The 21,220-nt window shown below is 47.9% G+C and overlaps 1 protein-coding gene across 8 annotated transcripts; it reads right to left on the bottom strand.

The window, feature by feature from the left end:
• Window positions 1-15,354: 15,354 nt before the first annotated feature.
• LOC309338044 (uncharacterized protein) lies at window positions 15,355-19,524 on the bottom strand. 8 transcript variants are annotated; one of them, XM_081855131.1, is made up of 3 exons: window positions 17,271-19,524; window positions 16,916-16,955; window positions 15,355-16,780 (listed from the first exon to the last, which is right to left on the bottom strand). In XM_081855131.1, exons 1-3 carry the CDS (start codon window positions 19,101-19,103, stop codon window positions 15,543-15,545), a joined length of 3,111 nt encoding a protein of 1,036 aa, XP_081711257.1. In that variant the 5' UTR covers window positions 19,104-19,524; the 3' UTR covers window positions 15,355-15,542. The 8 variants fall into 8 exon arrangements, with proteins under 8 accessions (XP_081711257.1, XP_081711254.1, XP_081711255.1 ...); XM_081855128.1 differs by having other exon boundaries at window positions 16,916-17,225; XM_081855129.1 differs by having other exon boundaries at window positions 15,355-16,699; window positions 16,862-17,225.
• Window positions 19,525-21,220: the final 1,696 nt, after the last annotated feature.

Here is a 21,220-nt window from a genome sequence, read left to right on the forward strand (position 1 = left end):
GCCTTCTAGCGGTTCCCTCACTGTGAGAAGCCAAGTTACAGGGAACCAGGCAGAGGGCCTTCTCGGTGGTGGCACCCGCCCTGTGGAACGCCCTCCCAGCAGATATCAAAGAGAAAAGTTACTACCAGACTTTTAGAAGACATCTGAAGGCAGCCCTGTTTAGGGAAGCTTTTAATGTTTGATGCATTACTGTATTTTAATATTTTGTTGGAAGCTGTCCAGAGTTGCTAGGGAAGCCGAGCCAGATGGATGGGGAATAAATAAATTATTATTATTATTATTATTATTATTATTATTATTATTATTATTATCTGGATATGCAGAAGATATTAAAAATAAATTTAAGCAAGAAAGAGGGGGGTGGAAGTCAAGTTCTGAAATGTCAAAATGATTGTAAAATCATTGAAATGTATAAACCTGAAAAGCATAAATAAAATTTAAACTTTTTCAGGACGGGACAGACCTCATACCTTGTGGGGGGCTGGACCTACCCTCTCCCGAAAGCACCTCCACTGCCGCCACTCACGCTGATGCCGACGCCTCATCTTTGGCAGCATCGTCCTCATCCTCTGCTTTGGCCGGGGGTCCACAGGGCGCAGAGCCCATGCCGCAGGCCTGGGTGGCGGAGGCAGCCTTCCTGCTGCCACCGCTTCCTTCAGCTCAGATCTTGGCCATACCCGGCCGCCTCAGTGGGAAAGAAGGGGCGTCGCCCAGAGTCGGCCAGTCCGAAGCCGCACCAGCATCACGGAAGTCAGTCCCTGCACGGCAAGCCTCCACACTGCACCAGTTTAGCGCAGGGACTGACTAAGCGGGTGGCAGGGTCTGCAAGGTTCATGGGCCAGATTAACGCGTCCGGTGGGCCGCATCTGCCCCCCCGGGCCTTAGGTTGCTGACCCCTGCCCTAAACGGCCTCGGCCCAGTAGACCCAAAGGAGTGTCTCCACCCCCATCATTCAGCCCAGACACTGAGGTCCAGTTCCGAGGGCCTTTCGGCAGCTCCCTCCCTCTGAGAAGCCAAGTTACAGGGAACCAGGCAGAGGGCCTTCTCGGTAGTGGCGCCCGCCCTGTGGAATGCCCTACCATCAGATGTTAAAGAAATAAACAACTATCTGACATTTAGAAGACATCTGAAGGCAGCCCTGTTTAGGGAAGTTTTTAATGTTTGAAGTTTGACTCTGTTTTTAGTGTTCTGTTGGGAGCCGCCCAGAGCGGCTGGGGAAACCCAACCAGATGGGTGGGGTATAAATAATAAAATGATGATGATGATGATGATGATGATGATGATGATGATGAAGAACAAGCCCATGCTGGCCTTTCCTTGACCTTCTTGGAGAAACTGTAGGCTTCTAGACTCTGGTTGCATTTGCTCTCTCTTTCTAAGTTGATTTCACCAGAGCACATGCTAAAACCAACAGTCCAACCTTCAGAATTAAAGAAATCTTTTAAAAAACAGCACCAGCTGAATAAATATTCTATCTTAACAAGCTCCAGCTATTTGATGTTGCTTGGCTGATGCAGTGGCTTCCCCTCAAATTGAGCCATGTCTACCTGCTCCCAACCCTGCAGTCCCTCTTCCCTTTTCCTAAATTGGTTCCGAGTGCCTGCTTAAATTCCCAATATAAAGCAGAGTCATACGCGGCTGAGAGTTAGAGACGTACTGAGAAATGAAAGCCACACAATGCTCTCCTCATAAACCTCTCTGTGTTCTGCTTCCCCTGCATTGCTGACTTCCGTAGAGGCTGAGCATGGACCCTTTTGTGAATGTTACCAATTAATTTCGAGCTCTACAGCGTTTTCTGAAGGAGGCCTTTTAAAAAAGATCTGCTCAAAAATTCATTAACTTCACAATATCAGTGGACAGGCTCCAGGAGGCGTGTTGCACCACGAGAGCATTGCAAATAAATAAAGAGTAGCCCTCGATAATTGGAAAAGAAACACCCACACAAATCGGAAGACTGTGGCTTCAGAAAGGTGGAAACACCAAGGAGAGATCACTAGGAGGACCAAGCGCAGACTGCCAACTGCTGCAATGATTCCGATGAAGCGAGATGGTTCTTTTCATGGAGGTGAACATAAAACGAGCTGGCTGGATGAGGCCAAGGGCCATCTAGCTCAGCATCCTGCTCTCTCCATAGCCAACCAAGATCCCTGCAGAAAGCCTGCAAGCCAGACGTGAGTGCAAGAGCATTTGGCCACCCTGCGATTCCCAGCAGAGACATAATTCAGAGGTGGAAGAAGAACAGCATTTTGACAGCTTGTAACATGGCCCCATTCTTATACATTCTATCCACTCTGAAGGAAATCAGCCCTGAGTGCTCACTGGAAGGAAAGATCCTGAAGCTGAGGCTCCAAGACTTTGGCCACCTCATGAGAAGAGAAGACTCCCTGGAAAAGACCCTGATGTTGGGAAAGATGGAGGGCGCAAGGAGAAGGGGACGACAGAGGACAAGATGGTTGGATAGTGTTCTTGAAGGTACAGTGGTGCCCCACAAGATGAACGCCTCGCAAGATGGAAAACCCGCTAGACGAAAGGGTTTTCCATTTTGGAGGTGCTTCGCATAACGAATTTCCCTATGGGCTTGCTTCGCAAGACAAAAATGTCTTGCGAGTTCCTGCGGGGGTTTTCCCCTTTTTCCCCCCTTTTCCTAAGCCCTAAGCCGCTTATCAACTGATCCGCTAAAAGCCGCTAAACTGCTAATAGCGCTAATCCGCTAAGCTGTCAATGGGCTTGCTTCGCAAGACGAGAAAACCGCTATACGAAGAGCCTCACGGAACGGATTAATTTCGTCTTGCGAGGCACCACTGTACCAGCATGAGTTTGACCAAACTGCGGGAGGCAGTGGAAGCATGCCTCTGGATAACAGTTGTTTTTAAATTTTATTTGTGCTTTCCAGGTTCACAGATTTCACTAATTTTACAATCATTTTGACATTTCAGAACTTGACTTCCTTCCCTCTCTTTCTATGGTTCCTTAAATTTATTTTTGATATTTTCTGCATATCCAAATAAACTCAATTTTCTCATTTATTCATCTAACTTTAAATATATACTCGTACCAAACTGCAGGTTATTACAATATTCCTGCCAATGTTCTTATCTGTTTACAATTTATCTGTAAATATTCAATAAGCCATTTCCATTCTTTTATAAAAAGTTTGTTACCGGATAACAGTCGTTGGTAGTCACAAGCGAGGAGAACACTGTCACACTTGGGGACAAAGGGAGACTTGCAGTAGTTAGACCAAAGTCAGAAACTCTTTTTCAATCTATGGAACTGTTGCACTGTGATGTTCAGATAAAGACAGATGGTAGATTTTAAGAAGACTCATGAATGAACCCAACTTCACAATTCATATTACGGATGGACACAAGCACGTGTCAAATGGTGGAAAGTAAATAGAGCCTCCCTGTTCAGTGGAAGTGTATCACTGAATACGAGATACCAGGAATGGCACTCACTTTGATCCCCTGCACGTGACCTTCCAAAACCTGGAAGCAATTTATTGGACCAGATCCTTCTCATTCAAAGTATCTTCTTCTTCTTCTTCTTCTTCTTCTTCTTCTTCTTCTTCTTCTTCTTCTTCTTCGTCTTCGTCTTCGTCTTCGTCTTCATCTTCGTCTCCTTCTTCTTCGGTGATCCCTCGTAGCTGAGTAAGATTGTCTTCCATAAACACGGTTTTAGCAATGAGTCCGTAAGTGACTGTGGAGGCCAATTCTGGATCCACACGTCCTTCCACTGTGGGGACATTGGTTTCCGGGCAGGAGTTGATCCCGATGTGGATTTGCCAATTGTGCCTTCCTCTTAGCACGTTTCTCCCTTGCGTCCTGAGTTTGAGTGTCTTCAAAGCCCATGACACCTTTGGTCAAGGCTGTTCTCCAACTGGAGCGCTCACAGTCCAGTGTTTCCCACTTGTCAGTGCTTATACTACATTTTTTAAAATTTGCCTTGAGAGTCTTTGAACCTCTTTTGTCGACCACCAGCATTACGCTTTCCATTTTTAAGTTCAGAATATAGTAGTTGCTTTGGAAGACAATCATCGGGCATTCGAAAAACATGACCAGTCCAACAAAGTTGATGTTGAAGAATCATTGCTTTATCTGGGCAGCCAATTATCAGAAGGACAGTCCACAGGACATTACGATTTTCAGTGTCGAAAGCCCTCAGTATTTCTCTTCCTTTTGTGCAGGGAGGCTGATACCTTAATCTATATAGGGGTTCATACGTCGCCTTAATTCAAAAAAGAATATGCAACATTTTAGCATGGTTGCAAAACCACTCATAAAATCTTCGAATTGGAGAGTTGGAAGGCACCCAAGGGTCATCTAGTCCAACCCCCTGCAATGCACTCTTGAGAGTCTGTTGGGGTGGATGTTAGTGACTTCACAGTTGCTAGCCAATAGGTACAGCTCAGCTGTTCAAATTGAACCATAAGTAAAAACCTGCACAATACTCCGTGTGTGTGTGTGTGTGTGTGTGTGTGTGTGTGTGTCCCCCCATTCAGATCTTACTCCAGGGAAGAGGTTGATCTCAATCAGCTCCAAGAAATCAGCTCCAACCTCCAAGAAAGAGGATGAGCTCAACCCTTTTAAAAATGTAACATCTGTATTCAGTGTTAGTGAGGCTCCTTGCCAAAAAAATAAAATAAAAATAAAATGTCCTTGCTTTCAGCAGGAGGTCTTCCCAACAAGTGGTCTATCGCTGAAAATAAATTTGCAGAAATGTTTAAAATGATTGTTATCCTTTGCTCAGAGGGCTCGCTGTGCACACAGAAAACCAATGATCCGTTTGCTCAGTGAAAAGCTGTCTCTTTCCAGCTGTAAATGAATGCCCTGTGCAATCCATCAGTCATTCTCTCAGCCTCTCCTGTCCACTGATTCCTTCATTCCCCACTGCAACAAGTCTGCAGTTCAACTCAGCACCTCTGGGAGAGTCCTTTTGTGCATGACTTGTCACCGCCAGGATGGAAATCTAACAAGCAATCTTGCACTGCAACAGGGAGCTGCCAGCCCTGCTACTGAGTGGGGCCTTTTATAGATGCTGCAAACGCTCCAGCCTCGTGTCAGGAAGCCAATGTGTCAAAGCGGCCAAAATTTCTAGGCAGGACCTGCGAATAAGCCTTCTGGGAAGCAGAATGGAGAACCACAGGAAAGAAAGAGCCAGGAGCATAGTGCCGTTATACAAATCTACGGTGCAAGCACACCATATGGTGTATGGTTCTGGTTGCCTCGCCTAAAGAAGGCTACTGTAGAGATGTAAAAGGTTTGGGAAAGGGCAACCAAAATGATGAAGAGGATGAAGCAAGCCCTGTGTGTGGGAATGTTCAGGGAGGCAGGAAAGGATATATTGTTTATTAATATCCTTCCTAACTTGTGCTAGCAAGTTCTAGAACTTAGCAGAGTTTGAACATTCCCCTTTTAAAAGCACAGAGGGTAGCTGGTTGCAGGCTTGTTTAAGCTTCTCAATATAGATTCCTGGTAAGATCCCTTTATTTCCTTCTTAATTTTTTATTTCCCTCTTTATTTCCCTCTTAAAAGAATAAACATGCCACAATCTTATTTAAGATATATAAAAGTCATTTACTCACATCATCAGTTCACAGTTGGATCCCTGAAAGCAGGCTTAGTTGCAGATATATATACATGTGAGTCTATCCCATATGGAGATAGTCCCTTTGTTGGCTAAAAGCTAAAAAAGCTAAAAAGCTGCTCCAACAAAGAAAGGAAGTCAAAGAGAGAGAGACTGAGTGTTAGAGATCGTGTGTATAGATAAGGTTGCTGCTAAGAGCAGCTGCAGACTCTCAGTGTAGCAAAATTAAAAGACGCCTGCTTCTTGAAAGAAAAGCAATGACAAACCTAGACAGCATCTTAAAAAGCAGAGACATCACCTTGCCAACAAAGGTCCGTATAGTTAAAGCTATGGTTTTCCCAGTAGTGATGTATGGAAGTGAGAGCTGGAGCATAAAGAAGGCTGATCGCCAAAGAATTGATGCTTTTGAATTCTGGTGCTGGAGGAGACTCTGGAGAGTCCCATGGATAAGAACAGGATAAGAACAGAAATTGGGCTCCGGCGGTGCGATGGCAGCAGGAGGCCCCATTAGCTAAAGTGGTGCTTCAAATTAAGAACAGTTTCAGGTTAAGAACGGACCTCCAGAATGAATTAAGTACTTAACCCGAGGTATCACTGTACCTTCCCAAAGCTGGGAAATTGCTAACTAAGCTTTGGGAAGGAGCTGGGAGGGCTCTAGGACCCCGCCAGAGCCCTCATGCCTCTTTCCCAAAGCCCAGCACCTCAACTGGCTTTGGGAAGGCAGTATGTGTGTGTGGGGGGGTGTCATATGTTGCCTAGGCCTGCCCCCAAAGCCTCAGGCTGCCAACTGGATCACTCTGATCTGTGTGTTTGTGCATAGACATCGGGGGGATATTAAGTATAAATTGCCTTTTAAAAAATGCTAAAAAAAATAATGAAATACGTCTTTCACTTCCTGACATTGCTGTGTTTTGAGACTCTCATCTCTCTGTCTCTGGACAGGTGAGGTTTGGACCAGAGCAAGGGAGGGATGGAGCAGAGGATGGAGTTCATTCAAGGCTAAAGCATTGGACAAGCTCTCCTGGCTCCTCTTGCTCGCCTGTTAACCCCAATAAGGGCCCAGGGATGTGTAGTAATTATGCCCAGCCTGCAGACACTCTGGATTGCTTTGGCTGGAGTCCATGCAGGCACTTCTCCAGACTGCATTTGTCAAAACAATGACAGCAGCAGAAATCAAAGAAGCGAGAGCATCATGGAGAAGTGAAGTGGAACATCCCTGGCGATGCTACTGGAAGGGGTGGGATCCAAGCCGTGGACTTCATGGTGATTTGAAGGTTCGGGATTCCCGGGGGCACACAAATGGCTCCATCTTGTTGTGGGATGTAAACACAGGAGCAGTCAATGACAACATTCCTAGAGTGTACATGTTAGAACATGGGGAGGGATGTCTGTCTAGCAAGCAGGTAAACTTCCTGGGGACGGACTTCCTCCGCATGTGACCAGAGGTGGGTGTGGCCTCACCTTTGCAGGTAAATGATAAAAGCACAGGGCAGGCAGCCATATCTCTCTCTCTCATCTTCATCTTCTGAAGGAACAACATGCCCTCTTGGCTCTCAGCCAACAGAGGACAGTACTATCTTCCTATAAGTGTATTTTACCTTTTTTAAGCTGTCTGCCTTCTGGGATCATATTGTGAACAGAACATGAGTAAACTCTTTTATACTTTTATGAAGACTGTGTCGTGTCTTGGTATTTTAAGAGGGAACAAAGGGGAAATTACCAGAGTAATTATTATAGAGGTTCTAGCGAACCTGTGCAGATGTTACCGTTGCGAACTAAAAGGGGAATGTCATAAACTCTGCTGATATTTTGGGAACTTGTTAGCACAAGTTGGATTAGGATATAATCTCACAATATATCCTCTCCTGCACCCCTGAACATTCCCACACTTGTGTGGCCCCACATAAGAACCTAAGAAGAGGTTGCTGGATCAGGCCAATGGCCCATCTAGTCCACACACTGTGGTTTCCAGCAACTGGTATTCAGAAGCATCGCTGTCTCCAACTGCAGAGTCCTCTCCTCCCTGAATTTGTTTAATCCTGAAAGCAACTGAATTTATTATTTTGGCCACAGACCAGTTCCAGCCCACATACAATATCAAAACAAAACAAATTCCTTCCAGTAGCACCTTAAAGACCAACTAAGTCAGTTCTTGGTATGAGCTTTCGTGTGCATGCACACTTCTTCAGATACATCTGAAGTATCTGAAGAAGTGTGCATGCACACGAAAGCTCATACCAAGAACTGACTTGGTCTTTAAGGTGCTACTGGAAGGAATTTGTTTTGTTTTGACTATGGCAGACCAACACGGCTACCTATCTGTAACTGGAAATACAATATCAAGGAAGTCATAAAACATGATAGGGAAACATTTGAATTTGCAATTAGGTATAACAGGGACATGGAAGTGAGAGCTGGACTATCAAAAAGGCTGATCGCCGAAGAATTGATGCTTTTGAATTCTGGTGCTGGAGGAGACTCTTGAGAGTCCCATGGACTGCAAGAAGATCAAACCTATCCATTCTTAAGGAAATCGGCCCTGAGTGCTCACTGGAAGGACAGATCATGAAGCTGAGGCTCCAAGACTTTGGCCACCTCATGAGAAGAGAAGACTCCCTGGAAAAGACCCTGATGTTGGGAAAGATGGAGGGCACAAGGAGAAGGGGACGACAGAGGACGAGATGGTGGGACAGTGTTCTGTAAGCGACCAACATGAGTTTGACCAAACTGCGGGAGGCAGTGGAAGACAGGAGGGCCTGGCGTGCTCTGATCCATGGGGTCACGAAGAGGAGGACACAACTAAACGACTAAACAATAAAGAACAGGGACACTACAGATACAGCAACAGTTTAAAAATATATAAATTAAAACTTAGTCACTAACGTATAACCTAAAATTATCATTTAAGGCCTTAGTCACTATGATAGCACAGCTTGTTCCCTGAGTTTTATGGCAAACTCACAGAATTTGGCTACCCTTAACGTGATCTCAGGATCCTTGTCCTCTACCAGGGATTTTAGACATTGAAGTTCGGATTCATTTGGAGATTTTTGCATATCAGGGGTAATAAATACTGAGCGTATATCCCCATAGAAACGGCGGCGTAACAAGGCATGAGAGACAGGTTCTACTTCCATCCAGCTGCAGGGACAGACTCGTTCCGCGTACGGTTTACCCTCGAATCTGCCCTGCAATAAGGCAGATGGCAGCACGTTGAATCTAGCGAGGGTAAATGACCGTCTGTATTTGGGTATTTGTAATTTTGACAAATAATTTGCTGGGGTAAATCCTCTTCCATTATCTTTTATTGCTTGGTGTTTATTCACCTCGCTCACGTGGCATTGCAGTTCCACATCCCAAATTCATTGGCGGATTATTGCTCTAGCTTTCTCATAACCTAAAGCTATCAGGGCCTGTGGGGGAAGCCCAAAGCCTCTTAGCTTTTCATGTAGTATAGCTTTCCATTTGGATTGGTAGGAATCCAGTAGGGTTAAGGGTGCCTTTGTTTAATCCTCTTTTAAAGCCACCTAGATTGGTGGCCATCCCTGCCTCCCTGGTGGGAAAGAGTTCCAGAGTTTATGAAATATACTCGGAATCGAGAGTGGATTTCATGCTCTTTATTCAGCTCATAGTAGTGAGGAGGAATGGAAGTTCCTCCAGAATGTCTGCCTTATATACATTATTTACACAATGGGCCCCACGTGATTGGCTAATTCCGGGATTCTCCTGTAGGCCAATCAGGTTGCAGATTCACTTCCACCTGGAGCTGGATTGGGTGGCTCCTGCAGACCAATCAGACTGCTGCATTCTGGATCCTATTGTTCTAGGACCAATCATTCTGGATCCCAATGTTCTAGGACCAATCAAAGGTCAAAGATGTGACCTTATTCTCCGCTGCCCTCGAGGGCACAACTGGAACTAATAGGTTGATGTGGCAGGAGTGTTGTTTTGGGCTGAACATTAAGAGAAAAGTCTTAAGGGTGAGAGCAAGTGGATGATCAGAGAGGCAGGGAGATTCAGCTTTCCATTTTTAGCAGAGACTTGACGGACATTTGTTGGAAATGCTAAAGCACTGGGTTTTCAAGCCACCAATTTTCTGGGAGGGGTTCAATGCATTTAACCACTGCCTTGCATGGCTTTAGCTGAAATGCTATAAGGAGTTAAGCTTAAATAAGTATACTAATTTTAATGGAAATAAGATTAAAAATATGTTAAGACATTTATATGATAGAAAATAGAGAAAGATGGAGAGGATTTGCTGAAACAATTAATGGAAGTGGAATACAAAGAGGGAGGTGAGAGGAGGTCAATGATACAAGGGAATGAAATATAGAATATGGAAAAGGTATGATGTCGAGTATGATGTATGTTTTTAAATTGTTTTTGTTTGGTTTGGTTTAGTTTAATGTGTTAAGGTTGTGTTTTGTATTGTTTATGTATTGTATTGTTTTTTCTTTTTTGTACTTTTTTTTTCTTTTGTCTTCTTTCTTCCTTTTCTTTTTGTAAGCTTTAAAAGTAATAAATATTATTTTTTTAAAAAAATAACCACTGCCTTGCAGGCAGAAATCCAACAACGGAAGCTCCATGCCAAGGGAAGTTGCCCCTGTGGAACAGCTGCCTGGCCTAGACCTCTTCACAACACAGCGGGGGAAAGCCATTCCTCTAGTTTTCAGTAATGACAATCCCAAATGACTAGGAAGAAACCTGGTTTTCAAATGTTGCATTTATGTATTCTGTTTTTCTTCCTTCCTGTGTTCTTACTCATCTCCCAGGGCTGCACATTATCAAGGTTATGCAGGATTTTAATCTTCCAGGTTCATATTCCATTAGTTCCTCTGGTGTTCCACATAAGCCCAATTACAAATGGGTAAGTTCCTCTCCCCCCCTCCAAGTCATAGCCTCATCTTGCAGGGAAAATATTGTTTTACTAATTGGCAGACATTCCCCTTCACCTCCCTATCTCGCAAGCTTGCAAGGTGCTCGTGCATTAAACATTTGAGGGCATGAAAGGAACTGGGGAGGGGGGTTGAGAAATTCAGAGGGAGATATTCCTCTCACAGCACATCTGTTTAGATCCATCTTTGCCACAGGAAAACCTTTGATGGGCCAAGGAAAGGAAAACAAAATGCAAGGGCTGGTTTTCTTCATCGGATAAAAAACGAGAACACAGGCAGCATTCGAAACAATGGCGCTGCTCTCTTCCTGCTTTGCATTCCTCCCTCCCCCGGCTGCACATCAGAGAGCAAATGGTTTGTGAGTCCTGATGTGCTGAGCGGCGCAAGATGCCAGCTTCATCGGACAAAGGTGTTCAATTAGGACTAGATGTCAGGGCTGCACGTGTGGCTTGTAGCAAGAGAGATCAAAGTCCTGTAGGAATGAGAGTCGGGCTCAGAGCTGTGGAAAGGCAAGTCCAGCAATGACCGATATAAATTAGGAGCATGATCTTTCCTCAGAAGCTGCTCATCTGTGGTGGGCTCCCAAACTGCCCGGTTCTTCTCCTTTTACTTTACCCCCATCCCACTCTGAAGATACGAGACACAGGAAACTGCCTTATACTAAATCAGGCAATTAACCTAACATCAGAAGAGCCTGCTGAATCAGGTCACTGGCTCATCTAATCTAGCATCCTCTTCTCACAGTGGCCAACCCAATGTCCATGGGAAGCCCATAGGAAGTTCTGCCAGGATCAGGCCAGAGGCCCATCTAATGCAGCCCCCTGTTCCATACCCTCCAACATTTCTCCAATGAAAATAGGGATGTCCTTTTCAATAATAATGATAATAATGATAATATCTGCCCATCTGACTAGGTTGTCCATCCACTCTTGGTGGCTTCTAGCATATACAGTATAAAAACATAATGAGGCATTCAACATTAAAAAAACCACCCCCCTTCCCTCTACATGGCTACCTTCAGATGTCTTCTAAAGGTTGCATAGTTGTACAGTGGTACCTCGGATTAAGAATTTAATTCATTCTGGAGGTCCGTTCTTAACCTGAAACTGTTCTTAAACTGAGGTACCACTTTAGCCAATGGGGCCTCCCGCTGCCGCTCTGTTCTCATCCTGAAGCAAAGTTCTTAACCCGAGGTACTATTTCTAGGTTAGTGGAGTCTGTAACGTGAAGCGTATGTAACCTGAAGCGTATGTAACCCAAGGTACCACTGTGTAGGTAAAGGGACCCCTGACCTTAGGTCCAGTTGTGGACGACTCTGGGGTTGCAGTGCTCATCTCGCTTTATTGGCTGAGGGAGCCGGTGTACAGCTTCCGGGTCATGTGGCCAGCATGACGTTTACCTTCCTGCCAGAGCGGGACCTATTTATCTACTTGCACTTTGACATGCTTTTGAACTGCTAGGTTGGCAGGAGCAGGGACCGGACAACGGGAGCTCACCCCGTTGCAGGGATTCGAAAGCGAGATGAGCGCCGAAACCCCAGAGTTGGTCACGACTGGCCCTAATGGTCAGGGGTCCCTTTACCTTTTACCTATGGGTTATTTGTGGGGCATAGGAATTTGTTCATTCCTCCCCCCAATATAGTCCGGCCCCCCACAAGGTCTGAGGGACAGTGGACCAGCCCCCTGCTGCAAAAGTTTGCTGACCCCTGCCCTGGAGACAGAACTGTAAATCTTCTGCATGGAATGCTGTGATTCTGAAGTTGGGGACTGAGCCAAGGACCTCGTGCATGCAGCATTGTTGCTGGACGATTGAGCTACAACCACCCCCCTAATAAAGTTCCTCATACATTGAACACACTTGAGAAGGGTGGTGAGATCCTGCAAACAGCTGATCTCAGATTCCTGGCATGCTCCGTTCTGACTCCACCCACATCTACAAAACCACCGCTCTGCCCCTGGACAGTGTGTGCTAGGATCAGAGAAATGCTTCTCTTGTGGACAGTGGAATATTCCAGAATCCAACTGCCTTCCTTTCAGCATAATGATTGCCAGTAATCAGGTAGGATTATATGTCAGTTCAAGGAGCTGACTGAAATTCAGTGGAAGCTATAGCTATTTCAAGCAAGCAGGAAAACACAAGATCATTATTCACTTAAGCAGATCATCATTCACTCACTTTGCATTGCAGCCCTTATTGGATTTTAATAATAGTTCGGGTCAGAATCAATCTTCTCATCCAGGCGGAACGTCACCAGGTATCTCCTAATGACTGAAGTGTTCAAAGGCCAAGAGGAAAAGCAAAAGGCTTTAGGACTGAAGGACTGTGTGTTGTTGAGGAAAAGGAATTTGCAGGGCTTTTTTGTTACCGTTCTCCAGGTGTACTTTCAGTGACGGCATCAGGAAGGGACTGAGCTGTGTTGATATAAAGGGAATCATAGACTCGTAGAAAGGTGGAGAAGGAATCCTGAGGGTCACCCATCGGATGTGGAATTCCAAACCCATTCCCCCAACAGCTGGGTGCATTCTAACCCATGGAATCATATAACTGTAGAGTTGAAAGGGACCCCAACTCTAGGGACAAGACAGAAGTACTGTTCTTGGGGAACAGGAGACAGGTGGGTGTGGAGGACTCTCTGGTCCTGAATGGGGCAACTGTGACCCTGAAGGACCAGGTGCGCAGCCTGGGAGTCATTCTGGACTCACAGCTGTCCATGGAGGCACAAGTCAGTTCTGTGTCCAGGGCAGCTGTTTACCAGCTCCATCTGGTACGCAGGCTGAGACCCTATCTGCCTGCGGACTGCCTCGTCAGAGTGGTGCATGCTCTGGTTATCTCCCGCTTGGACTACTGCCATGCGCTCTATGTGGGGCTACCTTTGAAGGTGACCTGGAAACTGCAACTAATCCAGAATGCGGCAGCTAGACTGGTGACTGGGAGTGGCCGCCGAGACCTACATTGAAAGACCTACACTGGCTCACAGTATGTTTCCGAGCACAATTCAAAGTGTTGGTGCTGACCTTTAAAGCCCTAAATGGCCTCGGTCCAGTATACCTAAAGGACCGTCTCCACCCCCATCATTCTGCCCAGACACTGAGGTCCAGCTCCGATGGCCTTCTGGTGGTTCCCTCACTGCAAGAAGCCAAGTTACAAGGAACCAGGCAGAGGGCCTTCTCTGTAGTGGCACCCGCCCTGTGGAACGCCCTCCTACCAAATGTCAAAGAGAAAAACAACTACCAGATTTTTAGAAGACATCTGAAGGCAGCCCTGTTTAGGGAAACTTTTAATGTTTAATAGGTTAATATATTTTAATATTCTGTTGGAAACCGCCCAGAGTGGCTGGGGAAACCCAGCCATATGGGCGGGGTATAAATAATAAATAATAATAATTATGATGATGAGGATGTCCAACCCATTGCAATACAGAAATCCCCACTAAAGAATTTCTGACAGATTACCACCCACCCATCCCATGCCCCCATTGGCTGCACCCTGACTGCATGACTCTTTCACTTTGCCAAATTATGACGCCATCTTTGAATGGCTGGCATTGTCAACTTGTTAACCATGGAAGCGAGGCATGTGGAACCAGGTGCCTATACCAGCCTTGTTTAAAGGGGTAAAATAAACGATAGATGCCCTCTCCCCCCCCCCTCTTTCTCCAGGGCTCCAGTGTGAGGACAGGGAGAATTGCCTTCTTCCTGATTGCTTTGTGATGATGACCTTATGGGCTGAAGCCAACTCAGAGTGAGGGTGGGGCTTCATGCCCTCACTCTTAAGCCTGGTGTTTGGTGGTGGGGATAACACTTGGCAGCTATCATGAGCCGGTGCGTCACGGCTGCCTGGGTGTGATGGCCTGGGACTCGGGCTCAGACTCAGAACCAGAGGAGTCTCAGTCCGGACTGGATCCTCTGTCTCAGGCGGCACCTGAACCAAGTCTGGGGCCTGATCCTGAAGAGTCCCAGTCTGCACAGGTGAGGTTCCCCTGTGACAAGCACCAGCTGGGCCTAGTCAGGGGCCTGAGCCTGCTCTGGCTCCAGATGTGGGGATGACCTTGTTGCCTTCAGCTGGGCCATCACTTACAGCTGCTTCACTACCGGTTGGGTCAGGGGAGGCTGAGGTGGCCTCTGGTTCTAGTAACCCACCAACGTCTCCCGAGCTGCAGAGACTGAGGTCTGAGAGAAGGAGAGACCTGAGTACTCACAGGAGGAGTGCTCACCTTTGGGCAAGACAGGGAGGTGAGTCGCCGGGGGATCAGGACTGGCCGTTACCCCGACAGAGATGAAAGACTGTTGGACCCTGCCCCAGGTTGTGGAAGCAACATTGCTGCTTGCTAGGACCTGCCTGTGACCCTGTGCCTGACCTATCCTGGTTTCCTGCCTTGTGACCTGCCTTGGCCCTGTCGGACTGATTCCTCATGGAATCCTTGGATTCGGGACCGGACTAGGACTGCGTTGCTCAGGTTAGCCCCCAGGCCCAGCACACTGGGCTACAAAGAAATCAAGGTGGTGAAAAGGCCCTGCAAGGTGGGAGGAGGTCCTGCAAGACCCCCACTCCCACCTCCCCAGCAAGAGCTCCTCACTTTCAAATGAAAAGTTCTCTGGGCTCACCTCTCACTTTGGCAAATGTTCGTAATGGAGCCATCATTTTTTGGGAAGTGGAAAAATCTCAACTTGGAACAAATGCAAAGCAAAGCCCTCTTCCGCCATCCCTATACTATTTCTCTCCTTGGGGAAGAGGTGGGGCGTGGAAGAGCAAATGATGGGATGATTCAGTCATTGATTCATGAAATTGTAGAGTTGGAAGGAACCCAAATTTGGTCCAACCCCAGGACCAATGCAGGAATCCCAGCCATCGCAGTCAGACAAACAAGACGGTATTTTGGTTTCGTCATCTTTTTTTTATTTTGTGTTTCCTTCCTTGTCCCTGGGAGGATTACTCTTTTGATCTTCAAGACTTCATTCTCGACCTCCATGTTCTCCATCCCTAGAGTCTGCACCTCTGGTGCTCCCCATCTCCTTGAGGTGCCAGCAGCCCTTGCCCATCAAGGGTTGGTGGTTCTATCAACTACCCGCGACCCGCGGGACTTGGTTGTTCGTCTCTGCTGATGGGATCATCATCCATGCCTTCTGCTCCATATCCTTGCGTTTTATTGTGGCTTGGCTCTGGAAATCCCACAGGGCCTTCTCTTCCCAATCCTTGCATTTTATTGTGGCTTGGCTCTGGAAATCCCACAGGGCCTTCTCTTCCAAACCCTTGCATGTTATGGTGGCTTGGCTCTGGAAATCCCACAGGGCCATCTCTTCCCAATCCTTGCGTTTTATTGTGGCTTGGCTCTGGAAATCCCACAGGGCCATCTCTTCCCAATCCTTGCGTTTTGTTGTGGCTTGGATCTGGAAATCGCACTGGGCCTTCTCTTCCAAACCCTTGCATGTTATCATGGCTCTGCATTGGAAATCCCACTGGGCCTTCTCCAGGTGCTTGTTGCTGGCTAACACCTTCCGATGACAGTTCCACATCCTCTACAAGGACTTGATCGATGTGCTCCTCCTCTGTCTGCTGACTCTGAGATTCCAGCAACTGGCCTGTTTTCAGGTTCACCCAACTCCCTTTCTCCACGGAGACAGCAGTGTACAATGCAGTTTCGTCCCCCACGTCTGGAGACTCTACGCTCAGAAGCATAGCCTCGCTCAGGCGACGGCTCAGGAGCTTCTCAACATCGTCTGCACACTGAGATTCGCCCCCTGTAGGCTTCACTATGATAAGGCTGGCATCTCGGTCGGAATCTTGATGACTGCCACGGTGGCTTTCCTGACCTGACGGGGCTTCTTCTTTTTCAGATTCCTCCTGATCGCTCCTGGCTCCATCCGACCCACTTCCAGGAGCCCCAAAGGCTCTTCCTGAGTTGCCTTTCTTTCCCAGGAGAGATGTCCTGCTGATGGTTGGGACAGCTGTCTTACCTGTTTGCTGAAAGTGACTCACCACTAATTTCCCAGTTCTCCTGTTCATCCAGATTCCATCTTCCAGAGAAATGATGCTGTAGATCTGGTCATCTTCCCCTTCCATATAGTATGAGTATGGCATGCCGTTCTCCATATACGACTTGGGTTCAGAATCATCTGGCCACTGGAGAGAGCTTCTGACAAGCTTGCTGCTTGGGGGGTCCTTTACAGGGTGGAGCAGCAGTGGTCCCTTACCATCTTCATGAGAGCTTCGCTGGCTACCTTCCTTCACCACCCCTGCACGGCCACCTTCCTTCATCACATCTGCAAGGCCACCGTCCTTCACCATCTCTGCACGGCTACCTTCCTTCACCACATCTTCACAGCTACCATCCTTCACCACCTCTGCAGGGCCAGCTTCCTTCACCACATCTGCACGGCTACCTTCCTTCACCATCTCTGCACGGCCACCTTCCTTCACCACATCTTCACAGCCACCATCCTTCACCACCTCTGCACGGCTACCTTCTTTCACCACCTCTGCAGGGCCAGCTTCCTTCACCACCTCTGCAGGGCCAGCTTCCTTCACCACCTCTGCACGGCTACCTTCCTTCACCATCTCTGCACGGCTACCTTCCTTCACCATCTCTGCATGGCTACCTTCCTTCACCACCTCTGCAGGGCCAGCTTCCTTCACCACATCTTCACGGCCACCATCCTTCACCACCTCTGCACGGCTACCTTCCTTCACCATCTCTGCCGGGCCACCTTCCTTCAACATTTCTGCACGGCCACTGTCCTTCACCATCTCTGCACGGCTACCTTCCTCTGCATGGCCAACTTCCTTCATTACCTCTGCACGGCTACCTTCCCTCACCATTTCTGCACCACATAGCTCATTCTGCGGTGACAATGAATGTGAACCATGGGGCAGGAAGCCTCTGGGATCTTCATTTCTGCACTTAGTGCTGGCGTCCCCAGTCCTGGGCTGTTCCTGCTGATCCCTGGCAGCAGGCATGGATTCCCTGCTCGCTTTCTTCATTTTCCTCTCTGCATAGCTCTGGAGGAAACTCTCGTCGGTCTGTTGGCTGGTGCACTTCTTGACCTTCTGCCTTTTGGCTGCACAGAACTGAAGCCAACTCTTGTCCGTCTGCTGGCTCCTGTTCTTCACAACTTTGCCCGTCCTTTTGCTGATCCAGGTGCCTTGCTCAAGAGGAGGTTCTTGGGTGGCTTCAGTCGCCCTGCTTTGAAGACCAGCTGGCATATTAGACTCCTTCCCAACACCAACGTCCTTCCCAATGCCCTGGGGTGGCATTGGGTGACCCCTCTGGAAATCCACTGCTGTTGGTATGCTCGGCTGTGACTCTTCCCACACAAGCTCTTGATTGGCAGGCTGGGGTATTTGGGCATCTTCTCGCAAGCTGCTACGTTGAGAAACAACTTGGGCTCCAACCAAGGCATCCCTCTGTTGACTGTGGTGCATCAATTCTTCCTTTAGACTCTCACAGCTGTCTGTCTGTTGGGCCTGCTCAAACATAAAGGTGTCCATTTTAGCGTTCCTGTATGGCGTTGGCTTTTGCTCCTCCAGTTTCTGGGTATCCTGCCAGGATTTTACAGCTTCTGAAACTAGGCTGCCTCGGCGAGATTCTTGACCCATGGGCGGCCTGCTCTCTGGTCGTTGGACAGTGCGCTGTGACCCTCGTCTGGCTCGCTGTTCAGCCTCGGTCTCAGAAGACAACTCGGTTGTATCTGTTTCTAAGGCATTGGGGAAAGATTCCTGGCTCGAAGTATGCAGGATTTCCGAGAGAGTTTTCAGTTCCCAAACAACACTTGTCTGTTGAGCTTTGCATTTCATTTCCTTGCCAGTCTTTGGGCTGATCCAGGATATGTCCTCGTCGAGGCAAATCCCCTTTGGGAGCAGTAGAGGTATCTCCATGGACCTCTGGCTGTTCCTGCAAGAGTCCCTCTTTAGGCTGTTGCGCTTTGACCCCTTCCCTTCCAGCTGCTGGCTGCTGTGGCACCCTTTGCTCCCCAAAGACTCTTGCAGTGATGCTTCCTCCGAATACATCATCTCAGACTCGTCTACTGTATTCAGGGTTTCCATTGATCCCTCTCTGCTCCTGTCGGATTCGTCGCTGGAAGGACTGAGGATATCGGAAAAGCTCTTCTGCTCCCATATGAGGCTCGTTTGCTGGGTCCGACACTTCATCAGCTTCCCGGTCCTTTTGCTCACCCACGTGATGTCTTTCGCATCCGACTCACTGATGGACTGTGTTCGGGAAGGGTTCAGGCTCAGCGGGGACTGCACACCAACAGATTGCTGGCTGCTCCGGCGGGACTCCTGACCAGGAAGTCGTGGGATGCTGCGGCGGGATGGCTTCCGTAGACTCGACGCGCTGCTCTTGATGTTCCCGGACACATCTGGTGCCTGACTTTGGTCTTTCCTTCTGAAAATGCCCCCTTTGTTCTCTGTCTGCAGGGCTTGGTTTGGCACATCTTTGCCCAAAAGGGGTTTCTTGGTGGGTTCTTGATCCATGAAAGGGCCATTGTCCCCACCTTCCTGGTGGATGTTCACCTCGTCCTCAAGGGTGCATTTCTGCAACTCGGCAACGCTGAACGATTGCTCGCTCACTTCGCAGCTGCCCAGGACGGCTTCGTCGAGACCGGGCTCTGGGTCGTCATCCATCCTGCTTCTCTGCTATGACACCTCGGTGGGGCAGATTAATGCACAGTTCCTCTGTCCGTTGGGTAGGCCTGGACCACTGGCAAACGTCTCCCAGCCCTCTCGCTCGGTGCTCTTCGTGGGGGCTAAATTCACCGCTCTTGAAACAGATGGAAAGTCCCTTTTCCCCTCGCATAGGATTTCACTTCAAGGTCTCTCCTCCTCCTCCTTTTCCTTTTTCTCATTGGGGCTGCAGGTGGCATGTAGGTTGTGTCATTGTCCAGAGGGGAAGATGTTGGGTGGTGATTGCGGTTGTTTCCTGTCTACTGGCAGCCAGCTGGAATCATGGCCCTTGAGTCGTCACAGTAGCCCTCGGCACTCTGGACTTGCCCTTCCCCTGCGGTGGTCTCCTTGCTCTTCCTTCAACTGCCGTGCATTCTAGAAGCTTCCAAGGACTGTGCATCTGTGACATCACTGTGTATTCTGAAACATGGGGGGGAGGTTGAATTTGCCATGCCCCAGCTCTCCTGGGAAGAAGGTTCGCAGTGGTTTTAGGGACCCAGAAAGGAAGCTGTATAAACTGGCTCCACCCCAAGCACTCCATTCTTCCCTCTGCAATTCCCTCCCTCTGTACACAGCCTTGGCTTTGCTAGTTGCCTGCTTGGGAGCTGAGCAGGAATTTTTAGGGGCCTTCTTGGTTTTCCCCTCCTCACTCAATCCCCACATAGGCAAGTGACTTTTCTTTCAAAAATGAGCCATGGTGTTGTGAGTTGGAGGGGGCAGTGTGGATGATGCCCTGAGTGCCTTCCAATTCTTGGGGTTCTGTACCCAGTGAGGGTTAGAATAGGGCTGCCATACACCTGGAATTTCCTGCACACAGCCAGAATACGGCAGTCGGAAGCAGAATATGGCATTCAGAAATCACCGAAAATCCAGACATGTGGCAACCCAAGTCTAGATTTTGGCAACTTTCATTAAAAAATGGCTCAAGAATTTTGGGCAAAGCTCAACGACTTTCTCCAGAGAGGAAGTTGCTGAGCAACTCAGACAAGTTTCTTTTTAAGACAATGACCTTAGCTGGCTCCTTAAGCTTCCTCATCAGCATCCCAGAAGATTGAGCTAGGCTGCAAGAGCTGCAACTAAGTGGTGCTGGCCTCCAGGGGAATGGGTGGCCTTTTCTCCTCCAACATCCCCTCACCTAGCTGTGAGTGATAGAAGAAGAAGAAGAAGAAGAAGAAGAAGAAGAAGAAGAAGAAGAGCAGCAGCAGCAGCAGCAGCAGCCAGAGAGGTGTGTGTATGAGCTGGACTGGGAGCAGGCTGGAAGCTGGAGACACAGAGACCTGCTTGATCTGTTCTGGATCCAAAGCTGTGGCTAATAGAGATCAGGAGACTCTTGAGAGTCCCATGGACTGCAAGAAGATCCAACCTCTCCATTCTGAAGGAAATCAGCCCTGAGTGCTCACTGGAAGGACAGAACCTGAAGCTGAGGCTCCAAGATTTTGGCCACCTCAGGAGAAGAGAAGACCCTGATGTTGGGAAAGATGGAGGGCACAAGGAGAAGGGGACGACAGAGGACGAGGTGGTTGGACAGTGTTCTTGAAGCTACCAGCATGAGTTTGACCAAACTGCGAGAGGCAGTGGAAGACAGGAGTGCCTGGCCTGCTCTGGTCCAGGGGATCACGAAGAGTCGGACACGACTAAACAACAACAATAGAGATCAAGATCTGTTGGGGTGTTGATGCTGTGAGCTTCGTCTTATGATCAGTGTAGGAAAGTTTTTTAATGTGCAATGTTTTATTATGTTGGAAGCAGCCCAGAGTGGCTGGGGCAACCCAGTCAGATGGGTGGAGTACAAATAATACAACTGTTGTTGTTACGTACCATATTTACACGAATCTAATGCGCCTTCGAATCTAATGTGCACCTCAATTTTCAAAACCTTGAAACCAAGTAAGTATGTGTACATGTGAAAAGTATGTGTACATGTGAAAAGTATGTGTACATGTGAAAAGGATCTAGGAGTCTTGGTTGACCACAAACTTGACATGAGCCAACAGTGTGACGTGGCAGCTAAAAAAGCCAATGCAATTCTGGGCTGCATCAATAGGAGTATAGCATCTAGATCAAGGGAAGTAATAGTG

The sequence above is a fragment of the Podarcis erhardii genome, assembly GCF_964252035.2.
Source record: "Podarcis erhardii genome assembly, chromosome: 1".
Lineage (NCBI taxonomy): Eukaryota > Metazoa > Chordata > Lepidosauria > Squamata > Lacertidae > Podarcis > Podarcis erhardii.